The sequence below is a fragment of the Tympanuchus pallidicinctus genome, unplaced genomic scaffold (genome assembly GCF_026119805.1).
Source record: "Tympanuchus pallidicinctus isolate F22 unplaced genomic scaffold, pur_lepc_1.0 scaffold6, whole genome shotgun sequence".
NCBI classification, from domain to species: domain Eukaryota; kingdom Metazoa; phylum Chordata; class Aves; order Galliformes; family Phasianidae; genus Tympanuchus; species Tympanuchus pallidicinctus.
Genome location: NW_026294780.1, coordinates 8661739 through 8675539, shown reverse-complemented (window position 1 = coordinate 8675539; position 13801 = coordinate 8661739). Strand labels below are relative to the sequence as shown.

Sequence of the window (13801 nt, the reverse complement as noted above, 5' to 3'; positions counted from 1 at the left end):
TGTGACCACTTGGCAAATCCATCTTTAATTGGAGTTTTTCTATCACCTCTGCAGTGCTGGTACAGTGATGATGTGTGAGATACTTTCCTGATCAATTACAGGAGATGATGTATGAAATTGTGGAAAGTGTCTTAAGTTCACACGGTTCATCTATCAGGCCTCATTTCTGTGGCAGGTGCAGAAGTGGAGAAAAATCCCCCTGAACTGATACTGTGGGGAAAACTTAATCCATCCGTGTGTGGTTCAGTCAGTGTTGTGTGTCTGTTCTGCACAGGCTGTCACGATTTGTTGTATCTCTGAGGTCGTGGGCCACAAGACATCTACACCATGAAGACCAAAGGCCTGATTCTTTCCTAGAGCGTATCCGAGGGCCAGAGCTTGTAGAGGTGTCCAGCAGGCAAAGTAACATCCGCTCCTTCCTGGGCATCCGTGAACAGCCTGGGGGAGTAAACAGGTAAGCAGATGTACTTAGATTTCAGGGGAAGACTGAATGTGTAAATTACTGTTCTAAATGTAACTCCAGCCAAGAGAGGAAAATGAAGTCGGAAGACAAAAGTTTGCCTTCTGCTTGGCAGTATGCTGTGGAGCACAGAATCCCATGGCTTTTTACTTAGTTAAAGATTGGAATGTAAGCAATTAATCACTTCATTTGTTTCAAGAGTCCGGCTAATAAGTTAAATTAAAGCAGAAACTTCAAGGGGCTCTGCATGGTAATATAGGTGACATTGATTTGTTGTCAGTGATGAACACAGCCTCATCATCTTCATTTGATCTGCTCCTTAGAAATTCCACTTAAAAGCACATTTTGTTGAATTAGCCAGTCTGCTGTCCATTAATTGCTCAAATGAGCAGACAATTTTTTTTCAGGTGCCTCTATCAGTAACAGTTGCAGGTTCCAAATCATTAGGGAGAACGCTGATCTTGGGCCAACAAGCCTGTATAAAAGGAAGTATCCATCCTTGCCTTCTCCTGCTTACATTGTGGCTGTATTACATTAACTCTCAGTTGTTCTGCTGTGAAAATTTAATTTTGCAGCACTGGTAGGTATGCTTGTCACAGAAGCCTTGGCACTGCATCTGTGAAGAACACTTGGAAGGACTGGAGAATGTTCAAAATAGCAACCGAATGCTTACAGGGCTAAAGATAGTGAGTTGCATGTTACCATGCACTAATACGCCTGAGAACAAGCTTCAGCCATCAGGTGTGGTCACAAACGTGTATGCCCAGCACGTGATAAAGAGAAACTGGTGCCTTGAAATAGTTATGCAAAGGGGCTTAGCGCCGCAGTCAAAGTTGACCTTCCTAATCTTATCAGTGTATATGTGAGAGGCCAGTAAGTCAGGCTGTCATGTTGGTAAACACGTGTATGAAATGCCAAAAACCTTTACGCTCTTCAACATGTTTTATTTCAATTGCTGCAGTCCGTGGCCCTTGGCCAGGTTTAATGTCAACTTTAGCAACAACACCAATGAAGAGTAAGTACTGGTAACTTCCATATGTCCTTCTGCTACTAGCTCCTTTTTTTTCCCTTTCCAGCCTCGTAACATTTGTAGTATGAACTCCTTATCTCTTCTTAAGCCCTTTCTAAGGCTTTAAGCCTTTCTAAGGTTTTAATTATAAAGAAAGATCTAGTTTTCTCAGTATTAGAAGCATCCTTCGTGATCCCTTTTGTCTGGTTACCCTTACTTACTTTCCAAGGAACGAATCGGATTAATTAAGCATTTGGTCCTTACCTCCTTTTATTCAACTGGCTGATTTCACTGCATTACCAATTGCTCTATTAATGCTTCAATTTTAAAAAGAGATTAAGATATTCATTTTCTGATGGTCCTTTTCCTCTTCTAACATACTCAATCTCCTTCCGGAAATCTTAAGTGTCCCCCAGATTTCAAAGTTATCACATGAGATGTGGATACGGAGCAGGGTGCCAATAAACCCTTTCTGTAGGCATTCAAAATGAACACTAACCTTCTTTCTAAAATGTGTGTTTTAACTCAGCCTGATATGGTTGCTGTAGATGTAGAGAGTGTGATAGGCAACATAATAAGGCTTCCATTGCAACTGAAGTTTTGACAGAAGCTGCTCTATTTTATTTATTTGACAAGGATATTTTACAGTTTCAGACCAAAGAGAAATCTCTTGAAAAGGTGAAGAACTCCTGTAATTTAAAATCACTCAAGATTAATGCTCGTTGCATGTATTAAACCACAGCTGTTTGAAGACATACCTCCTCTGTAGCATCTAGCAGTAGATTTTTATGTCATGGACTAGCAGCAAATTTCGTTCAGAAGTGATGCTGTGAAAGTTTTGTGCACATATCTCAACAGATCTTCCTGCTCCTGAAGCAGTGTTTTGGTTTGACTCGCATAAATTTTGTTAAAGCTGAAATGGAAGTGCAGCAAACAGTGACAGAAATGTGCAGCATTTTATTTAGACTGGGAAAATTAAAGGTGCTGGAAGCCTGGAGCCCGGCACGCTCGCCAGGGCCCAAAGGACTGGTTGGAATGGAAATGCTGCTTAGCCTGTTTCTGACATGGACCTCAGGCACAACTTACATCCTTCAGGTGTTGCATTATTGCTGACTGAAGACAACACCTGTCTGTCTGCCTGCCTGACTGTCTGAAAATTGCTTGATTTGCAAAGTAGTCGACAGCTGAGAAGTGCAAATATTCAGCTCATTCACAGACTGTGGCAGGGTTTCTTTGGAGATAATGAAGGCATTTTCTGAGGCTGAAGGTGCTCCTTGTAATGTGCTGGAGACACTGAATAGATGCCACTGTATTGCTGTCAGTGATGACAGGCACAAACAGCTGTTAACTGGATTAGTTTACTCAGTTGTACTAAGAAGGGAAAAAGATGCAGGTCTTTCTGAAGTTGTGTTTTTTCCCGTGTGCGGAAGACCTGTGAGTTCCTGCTGTTGGGGAACTGTAGGTAGTGCTTTCAAGACTTTGACTATGGCCAACCTTTTCTTCCAAGTGACCTCAACTGCCAGACTACAGGTAGCTGGGATTACGATGTTAGGAGATACCTCGAGAGATGAACAGCAGCCGCAGAAATGGAAGAGCCTCTCTTCCACTTTTTCACTGACTCTGTATCTCAGCCTACTTTTCCTTGGCTAACAGCCACAAATACGCGGTGACGCTGCCCTTTGGAAATGTATTACTTTGTATCCATCTCTTCCATTCCAGTAAGAATGCCAGACTCTTGAAGTTTTCCCCAGCAGCGTGATAACGCTTAACAGCAGCAACTGTGCATTGGATTTTCAGACACCAAGCATAGCAGTGCACAGAGAAATCCTGACATGTTTTCTACATAGGAAGGTGTTTTCAGGACAGATTTAAAAGAAATGCAGTAGAAGTCCAAGGGGCCAATGGCAGAGAAATAAACCATTTGAGTAGCAGTTCCTGCTGCTGTGTAGAAGTCAGCCTTGATGAATGAAAAACTGTTTCTTGGGAAGCTTGTATGAATAATTTTCCAATTGTGCCCCTTGTAGTGTATAATTTTAAATGCTTCAGTGGGGTTGATTAATTTGATAGGTACTTTTCTAACTTTTTTTTTTTTTTTAAGCAAAATTAGTCTGAGAGTTTCCAAATTATATTGTGATACTGTGTCTCTATGGAAATGTCCAAGGGTGAGAATTAGAGCATGTACACATTGCTGATAGGTAGAAGCTGTTCACTGACCTATTGTATTGGTAGGTGCTGTCTTCTTCCAGTCACAAGTCATCTTGTCCTGTTACAGAGATCTAAAATAGCTCATATTAATTGTGTTGACAATAAAACATTTACAAAATAACTTCCTTGTATGTGGATGTCAGAGATTAAGTGAAATGAGACGCACCTTGTTCCTCTATATTTGCTGCTTTTGTTCAAACATGGACAGGGATTCTTCTCCAAGGCAGTTGCTGAAAGCAGAGGTAATCATTTAATCACAGCTATGTTGGTTTTAAACAACTGTGAGAAGAGGTTCAGCCTCATTTCATGTAATCACCAATAAAGCTTCAGAGGGTCAATGTGAGGTTCTGTATATGTCATGAATATTGGCCATTTGTTAAGCCATTTTGTGGTCTGTTCTCATTAAATAGATTTCTTTTTAAGTGCTCAAATTCTAAAGATGGAACAAACTGGAAGCATTTAATTAAAACCAGCCTGGTACACTGCTGTATGAAAAGGCCAAGAAAACATGGGTGGCTAATGCACAGAATCAGCCAATTGGTTGTATAATGTAGTGGTGTTGGTTTGAGAAGCCTGAGAACCATTTATACCAGTTGGATAAATGGTATCATTGAGAAATCCTGTCCTACCCCATCCAGAATCCAGGTCAATAGTTCCCTGTACCTCACTATTCACCCTCTCCCCTAGCTATTAGAGAATTGATAATATTTCTAAGACTTCGATATGTTGCACAGCAAAAAGGAAGAAAAGAAAGAGGTTAAAGAGGAAAAGAAGGAGGAAAAGAAGGAGGAAAAGAAAGAGGAAAAGAAAGATGATAAAAAAGATGACAAAAAGAAGGAAGAGTAAGTATAACAAATGTACTTGTAACACCTCTCCTGCACTCCAAAGCATGGTATGGTATTGAACTGGAAAACTCCTACTACAGTTATTGATCTGTAGGCTGCAGAATGTTATACTGTAAACCTTGTATATGTTTTTGCTTTTGAAAGGGTGCAACTGCTCAACAGACTTGTTGTGTCTTTAATATTGTTGTTTAGATCTTCATGAGCAGCTCCCCAGGACATTAAAAGGGAGTTTGTCTACCTCTGGGCATTTGGTTTTCGTGTTCAAGATCACTTTATTCCTATTGGGGCGTTTTAGGATAGCAGCACTCTTTGCAAATCTGAACTGGATTTTCATGGTTCCAGAACATCTGTAACGATTTAGAGCTCACACCAAAAATGTAGTTTGGATAAAGAACAAAAATTTTACATGTAGAGAACTACAGATTTGCTTAATAAGTTTAGTTACTATAATTACACTGACCAGCACAACTGATTACTTAAAACTTGGCATAGTTCTTTACTACTGATTACTGAAGTTTTCTCTTGCTGACCAGGAAGAGCTGCTGTATTTCTGCAACAAAATGAGACCATTGGCATGCTTTTGATATAAATAGTTCCTTGTTTTGTTCCCCAAAGGCTGACCTAAACTCAATATGATTTATATATACTTAAGTGTGTACTGTGTCAGTATAGTGATGTGTAGGTAGGAACAGCTTCCAACTGGAATCTACTTGATCTAAGTATCTCAAGTTCCTTAACCAAAGCTTTGATTTGAAAGCCTGTGTTCAAATCTGTGTTCTTCAGCATCAGTTACTATGCAAAGACAACCTGAGTTTTACAGTACTGGAAAGTAGCTTCAAAGAAAATAAATGTTTCAAGAGTGAAAGAGGTAATGTGCTCTGTTGTATTAAGACCATATTTCTTGGTCACCAGTTTTGTGATAATGACCAGTTTTTTGAGAAGAAACGGCTCAGATGCTGCTGTGAAGATGGCAAAGGAAATGCTCATTAGATTAAAGCTGCTTTCTTTTTTTAACGTGTAGGTAGATTTTTACTTTGATGTTTTTAGATGTATTTTAGATACTTAGATACTTTTTAGATGTTCTGCTTTGTCTTTAGTGGGGGTCATATGCAGAAAAGGTGTTATTTTCAGCCTCAGCAATTTGAATAGCTCTGTTTTTCTTTCCAATCCCACTTACTTTTTCCAAAGCTGTGCCAAGCAGGAATGGAGCATCTCAAATAGGATGAAGGTGGTATCTCATCAGGGGTCATGGCTTAGGTACTTTCTCAAGCAGATGCGAGTTAACCATGAGACGAGCGGCCTCCAAAGGAGGGGAATACCAGTAGGCTGCTGTGAAATTTCCACTACAAATGTACATGTTTTGCTTTCCAGGCAGAAGAAAGAGGTCTTTGTGATTGATCCTTCAAGCAATATGTATTACAACTGGCTGACCATCATCGCAGCACCTGTGTTCTATAACTGGTGTATGCTTATATGCAGGTATGGATTTAAGTTAATAACAATTTTGGGATTCAAATTTAAAGTATCTGTGTTTTCTGCATAAATCACCCTCTGATCTCCCCGTAGTTTTTTATGAATTGCTTACCTAGAAGATTTACATGTGTTTGTAAGTTCCTCTGGGAAAAGCTGGTCAATGCTTCTCCTTTATCTGCCTCAAAAACCCGACTGTAAGGTGCAAGGAGCATCCCCGTGCTGGCTGGCTGTGGCCTTGGTGTGCCACCTACTGGCTGGATGCAGAGATGTGCCTTGGCAGCTGCAGGCTCGGCAGCTTTGTAATCGCAGAATCACGGAGTCGTGGGGGTTGGAAGGGACTTGTGGAGATCATCTAGTCCAACCCCTGTAAGAGCAAGTTCCCTACAGCAGGTTGCACAGGAAAGCATCCTGGCGGGTTTTGAAAATCACCAGAGAAGGAGTCTCTACAACCTCTCTGGACAGCCCATTCCAGTGCTCTGTCACCCTCGCAGTAAAGGTTTTCCTCATGTTCATATTTCTGTGTTCCATTTTGTGCCTCTTGCCCCTTGTTCTGTTGCTGGAAGCCACCAAAAAGATCCTGGCTCCATCAATTTGACCCTCGCCCATTAGAAATTCATAAGCACTGATAAGATCCCACCTCAGCCTTTCCTTCTCCAGGCTGAACAGCCCCAGGTCTCAGCCTTTCCTCACAAAGGAGATGCTCCAGACCTCTCATCTTCTTTGCATCCCTCTGCTGGACTCTGTCTAGAAATTCTCTGTTTTTCTTGAGCTGAAGAGCCCAGAATGGGAAACAGTGCTCCAGATGTGGCCTCACCAGGGAAAAGGAGCAGGGAAGGATCACCTCCCCTGACCTGCTGGCCACGCTCTTTTCAGTGCACCCCAGGATGCACCCCAGGCCTACTTAGCCACAAGGAGGCAAACAGCTGGCTCATCGCCAGCCTGCTGCCCACCAGGACCCCCAGGTTCTTCTGTGCAGAGCTCCTTTCCAGCAGGTCAACCCCTAACCTGTACTGATGCATGCAGTTTTTCCTTCCTGGGTGCAGAGTTCTGCACTTGACTTTGTTGAACCTCATCAGGTTCCTCTCCTCCCATCTCCAGCCTATCCAGGTCCTTTTGAATGGCAGCACAGCCTTCAAGTGTGTCAGCCAATCCTCCCAGCTTTGTATATCAGCAAATCCTCCAATAGAGAACAGTGGGGAAGGCTGCAGGCAATGAGGGGTCATCTTAAATTAATGCGAGGCATTTATGGATGCTTGAAGGATGGGAAAATGTTACTCAAGTGTTTGCTTTCCTGTTTGGGATGTGGGGAAACAACTTCAGTCAAACTAACGGAGTGCTGTGGAAAGGGTTCACCTTGTGCCAAATGGCAGGGAGAGATGCAGATGGTTGGCCTCCCAGAAGCAAATATTTCAGTTGAGAATCACCTTAATGGTGATGCTTATGGGTATGAGATGAGCATTCCTGGGGATCTTTCACGTGAAATCTGAGGCACATTTAAATGTAGGGGCACTTGCATGCCCCTATCTGTGCGTTCACATTTGTGAATTCTGCCAGATCCTAGTGTCTGTTTAGGCACAGCTTCAGTTTGCAGATGTCTAGGCATGGAGATGTGCTGCCCTTCATTTCATTGCCAGTCCACACTAGCACACTGTGGTTATATAGTTGGTCTAATGTTCTTTATTTCTATCTTTGTTTCTTTAGAGCCTGCTTTGATGAGCTACAAGTTGACCATATCAAACTGTGGCTGTTCCTGGACTATTGCTCTGATATCATCTATGTTTTCGACATGTTTGTCAGATTCAGGACAGGTGAGTTTTCTGGTGATTTTACAAAGTTTTCTGATACAACATGGACATCAAAGCAAGAAACAGATCTGCCAGGGTAGTGCCCTGTCTCAAGCAGTAGTGGAGGCTTTGGGAAAATGCAGTGTCGTGGCTTAAGGCTAGACTTACCAACACCTGCACTTCACTTGGCTCATCTTCAGCTTCCTCATCTTGTTTCTGTAGTCTAGGCAGGCTGAGAAGATTTCATAATGAAGTGTGCCAACAGATACTGATTCTAGCCTTAAAAAATCATCCGTTTTAAACTAAACAAGTTCATAATATAGGCTTACAGTGGTCCATACCACTAAATTGCTAGAGTAGTCCTTGATGCACTTTGACCTATTCCAGCTAGCACTTTTTCAAGCAGCATCGTGGCACAGCTAGGGGACAGCAGAGGCTGGGAGTTGTTCCTGGTATTATTTTTGGAGGGGGCTGGGAGAATCTGTGAGCATGAATAGAAGCTGTCACTGTAGCTGGTCTCCAGGCCAGAAAATGTTTCCTGGCTTGCACTGTTTACTGGTACATCTACAGCCCAAAGCATCACTTGAAAAGGTTCAAAAGTGCACTGATCATTACAAAAATGAGAGTTCTTTTAAATCTTTGAATTTTACATTTCTTTCTTTCTTTCTCTTTCTTAATCATGCTGACAGCTTGACACCAGTTATGGCTTGTGACAAGTTGTAAACATAATTACAAGACAGCTAAAAATGCTGTCAGTTTGAGAAGCACACAACTCACAGCAGCAAGCTGAATTCTAAAATCTAGCAGGTACCTTGTTCAGCAGAGATGTAAGTCTGTCACATTGAAGCCTAACCCTCAAGACTGCCATTTCTGGGACAATTTTGTATTAGGCTATGTTCTGCTAAAAAGCCAACTCTGCCCTCTAAGTTCCTCTTTTGCAGTTGTATCTGTCACTGTGATGGGAATGAACTGAGCAGAAACTGTGCAGTACAAGTTATAAGCTTTCCACAGCCTGCCCTGGTGATGGCTGTCGGAGCAGATTTGTTCTGCAGGCCTGAGTTGGACCACAGAAATACCTCAGAGATCTGCTGAGAGCTTTGGTGCAGCGTATGCTGCAACTTCAGGCACTCACATGGGGGAGTTGGTTCTTTTAGGTGCTGAGATCTTTGACAACTCACTTTGCAATCCCTCCTGGCTCCACATGTGTCTGCTGTCTTCTGTAACTGCAAGGTGCAGGAAGCCACTGGGGAAGAGTGTGACTCCGTGCTGCGTCAGGGTAGGAACTGACTTCACACTGGGATCTGAGCAGCCCCACAGCTCCTGTGATCTGTGGCAGCTTCTCTGTGGTGTGCTGCAGCTTCATTGCGTTTCTCCTACGTGATGACTGCAGTGAGGCAGAAAGGCGTCACCTCTCACTGATCATCATTGGTTCACACCATGGTTGGATGCTTTCAGGAGGTTTTTCTGTAGAATGCAGTTATATGAAGGGACAAAACAGAGCTGAGGAGCTGTTACCTACCTTCAGAAGGGATGTGTTTTCAGAGCTATTTTTAATAACGATGAGTCAGAAATCCAGTTGCCTGGCCAGCTTTTCTGTCTAGGTATATAGCACTGCTAATAAGGACATATTTGAGCAGCTCTTCTAGCAGTTTCCTGTGAGGTGACACATCCGTGGCACAACAACTGACTCTTTTTGTACTCACCATCAGTTTACAACTACCTACGGACTGACACACACATACATGAGGCAGATGTGCAGGTATGCAGACATTCCAGAAATGCAGCAGTGCTGCACAGGGCAGAACGAAGTGCAGCTGGGTCCCCTGCAGCAGATGCTTCTCTGAGACAGTTGCTGTTGCAAGGTTGCTAAATGAGGAGCAAAATGTGATAAGCTCTGATAAACAGGAAATCTCTCTGTGCACTTTTCCTCCTGCCTGCCCTAACGGGCAGACACTTGGATGCAAGTGTTTTGCAGTGTGTAGGCTGCTCTCTGTGCAATGTATTTAATGTTGTGAGCTTTCAGAGGTAAGATCCAGTCCTGCAGCTGTGCTGCTCGTGCAGTGTTCCTGTGAGCACTCTTCCGCAGGTACAGTTTAAGGTCATACTGCAGTTTGCATCTTCCCATAGCTCTTAAAATCTAATGCTTTTCAGAGTCTTTGGAATGAAGAAATACTAATGTATAAGATTCTGCTTTCAGGCAGCTCTCTCACTGGAACATACAAAAGGAAGAGCAAAGCATTTGCTGCACCATGAAAAGTGAAGTCAGCTGTTACACCGGTGCAAGAGAAAAGGCATGGCTCCAGGGAAAATGGTTGTCATGGCCTTGGGGGTATCCAAAAAACTCTTCTACAAAACTCTCTGGCAATTCATTGCACCTACTTAGCATTTATTTAAAAATATTCCACTTTGATTTTATGCATGATTGCTAAGCACACGCTTAACTTCAGTTCTGAGTCATGCCAATGATTCATGAAATACGAGGCAGACCAACCTCCCTGTTCTTTTTGCAGAGATACCTAAAAGGCAAAGGTACGGCTGTCCCAGAGCGGGGCACAAAACTGCAGGGAGCGCTGTGCTGATAATGCAGTCATTGCTCTCATACGTGCCCAACCTGGTAGTTTCATGCTTTTGTTGCCCTATTTTTTGGTTTGAATCAAAAGTAAAACTAGGTTTTGTTGCTTAAACACTTTTACTGTATTATATATTTTGTACGTGGCCCGTGACAATTCCTGTTTGCTCAGTGTGTCCAGGTGAGCCAAAAGGTTGGACACCCATACTCTACGTTGCTATTTACTGAACTGAAGTATTTAAATGTAGAATAAAGCATGATGTCACAGCGTGTTCCTGGCCGTGTGCTTAACAGCACAAGCTTTCATGTTCTCAGGTGTCTGAAACATAAGTCATTCCGTACCGCTGGTGGTAATTCTGAACATCTCTTTCTATTCTTTAAAGGCTTCCTTGAGCAAGGCTTGCTGGTAAAGGACGAAAAGAAGTTACGAGATAATTACACCCAAACTGTGCAGTTCAAGCTGGACGTGCTGTCTCTTCTGCCAACAGACCTGGCGTATCTGAAGCTGGGTTTGAACTACCCTGAGCTGCGATTTAACCGCTTGCTGAGGATTGCCCGCCTGTTTGAATTTTTTGACCGCACAGAAACCAGGACAAATTATCCAAACATGTTTCGTATTGGAAATCTTGTCTTGTACATTCTCATCATCATCCACTGGAACGCGTGTATATACTTTGCAATTTCAAAGGTAATTGGCTTCGGAACCGACACTTGGGTCTACCCCAATGTCTCCATCCCGGAGTATGGGCGCCTGTCGAGAAAGTACATCTACAGCCTGTACTGGTCAACGCTGACGCTGACAACCATCGGGGAAACTCCTCCGCCTGTGAAGGACGAGGAGTATCTCTTTGTGGTCATTGACTTCCTGGTGGGAGTCTTGATCTTCGCTACCATCGTCGGTAACGTGGGCTCCATGATTTCCAACATGAATGCCTCCAGGGCGGAGTTCCAGGCCAAAGTCGATTCCATCAAGCAGTACATGCATTTCCGAAAAGTAACGAAGGATTTGGAAGCCAGGGTTATTAAGTGGTTTGATTACCTCTGGACCAATAAGAAAACGGTGGATGAAAAGGAAGTTCTCAAAAATCTGCCCGACAAGCTGAAAGCTGAAATTGCCATCAATGTCCACTTGGACACACTGAAGAAAGTGCGTATATTCCAGGATTGTGAAGCTGGACTGCTCATCGAGCTGGTGCTGAAACTGAAACCTACTGTCTTCAGTCCTGGGGACTACATATGCAAGAAGGGAGATATTGGGAGGGAAATGTACATTATAAAGGAGGGAAAGTTGGCAGTGGTGGCAGATGATGGTATAACCCAATTTGTAGTCCTGAGCGATGGCAGCTACTTTGGTGAAATCAGCATCCTCAACATCAAAGGCAGCAAATCGGGCAACAGGAGGACAGCCAACATAAGGAGTATCGGTTATTCGGATTTGTTCTGCTTGTCTAAAGATGATTTAATGGAAGCCCTCACAGAATACCCAGAAGCCAAAAAGGCTCTGGAAGAGAAGGGCCGACAAATTCTGATGAAAGACAATTTAATAGATGAGGAAGCAGCAAAAGCAGGAGCTGACCCAAAAGACTTGGAAGAAAAAATAGACAGGCTTGAAACAGCCCTGGATACACTGCAGACGAGGTTTGCGAGGCTCTTGGCGGAGTACAGCTCTTCTCAACAAAAAGTTAAGCAGAGACTTGCCAGAGTAGAAACCAGAGTGAGAAAATACGGTAGTGGCACCTTATCCGTTGGAGAAGAAGAGCCTGAAAAACCCGAGGAGCAGAAAAAGGACTGATAAGAGTATTTATATTTCATTACTTAATGGAGAAGGTTGGAATGTGTGAAAGCCATAAATGTATATAAATACGTGTGTGCATACATAGCCATGATTATTTTTATATGGACTTGAGAATGGTTTTTAGCATTTTTAACTGAAGCAGAATTTTCTTGTAAATAGGATAATGTCACCTTCTTCGTAGGGGAGATTTGGTCCATCATTTGGGTACATTTTTGTACTGGGAGTGGATTTCTTCTAAGTTATGCTCAGACCATCCGGTGCATGTATGGCATGTGTAGGTCTTGACACACTGTCTCTTCACACACACGTTGTGTTAAAGTAGAGGGATTATTATGATTCTTTTTTTTGAGGCTTTGAAAGTATTTATAGGGCACATCTACCTTCCTAGGACTATTAAATGCATGGATACACAGCCTGGCTTCTCAGAATCCTTCTTTCACAGTGAAGCAGTCTGCACAAGCTGTAGGACTACAGCTAAGAAGGCGCTTGGCCTACACAGTGTAGATCTGGGTACAACAACCCCCACTCGAGAGGGAATCCCCAAAAGCTCACTGATGGAAGATGTCTGTATAACAATAAAGCTTTAGAAAACCTGGGAAGAGCAAAGAGTGTCTTGCAGCTCCTGGACACTTGGTTTGCTCAGTGCTGGAAGGACACTGCTAGGAAATTATGCTGCCCAGAGAGGTGGTGGATGCCCTGAACCTGGAGGGAGACACGGTCAGGCTGGATGGGGCTCTGAGCAACCTGATGTAGCTGTAGGTGCCCCTGTTCATTGCAGGGAAGTTGGACTAGGTGGTCTTTAAGGATTCCTTTTAACTCTAACAATTCTATGAGCTGCTAGGACTGCAGGAAAGGATGTCCCTTTCTGCCTGCCGCCTTTCCTTCCCCATAGGGTTCCTGCAAGCTGGGAACAGACCCTCTGTTGAAAAGTCTTTGTGGCATTGGATCTGTTTTCTTTATTTCATTAACTAACACAGGTAGAACCACTCCAAATATTACTTACACCAAACACGTGCCTGCCAAAGCCCCTCCCCACACCAAAGACAAAAACGTTTGTTCACCAGATGGGTCCAACAGCTTCAGCCATCAGGGAAAGTGTTTGCTGTTCCCTTTTCCTTTCTCTCTGCTTATCACATGCCAGAAAAAGAGCACTCCTGATACAATTGGCTTTGGTCACTTTAAAATGTGTAGCTTTTGGCACTGTGAAATCACATCCTTTGCCGTCTTTCATCTCTGTAAGACACTTGTTTCCCCTTAATGTGGATATAGCATGTACATTAAATTATTTTGAGTAGCACCGTGCATTTTTTCTCATCCCTCACCCTGTTTCTTTAGTGTTTTATCACAGACTTCAGTAGTTCCAGTACTACATGGCCCAGAAAACCCTGATGTGACAGAAATCCAAGTGGGGACCACTGCATTGTGTGCTTACTGCAGGGCAGCTGGGGCAGCACCCTGCTTCTGTGCCCAGCTCTCCACCCAGAGGCACAGTAGGGATGGGGCCTCATCCAGCAGAAATACACACTTACAAACTTCTACTACCCAAAGCTCCTCCCCTGGCAGAGCTAGGCTCATCCTTGAGCCCACCCAAGAGCACAAAAGCAAGGAACATGAAAGCTGTTAGGGACTACATAAACACACAGCCTGAAATGGCAACCAGC

General features: G+C 43.3%; 1 protein-coding gene across 3 annotated transcripts in view; it reads left to right on the top strand.

Moving 5' to 3' along the window:
• CNGA3 (cyclic nucleotide gated channel subunit alpha 3) overlaps positions 1 to 13437 on the top strand; it is a 33608-nt gene extending 20171 nt beyond the window's left edge. The window contains exons 4-9 of one of the 3 annotated variants that reach the window (XM_052705705.1): positions 275 to 454; positions 1422 to 1475; positions 4409 to 4516; positions 5891 to 5998; positions 7694 to 7800; positions 10729 to 13437. In XM_052705705.1, coding sequence (XP_052561665.1) covers positions 275 to 454; positions 1422 to 1475; positions 4409 to 4516; positions 5891 to 5998; positions 7694 to 7800; positions 10729 to 12137 — 1966 coding nt within the window. In that variant the 3' untranslated portion in view covers positions 12138 to 13437. The remainder of the gene's footprint in view (positions 1 to 274; positions 455 to 1421; positions 1476 to 4408; positions 4517 to 5890; positions 5999 to 7693; positions 7801 to 10728) is intronic. The other 2 variants (XM_052705703.1, XM_052705704.1) reach the window with 2 other exon arrangements.
• The last annotated feature ends 364 nt before the right edge of the window (positions 13438 to 13801 follow it).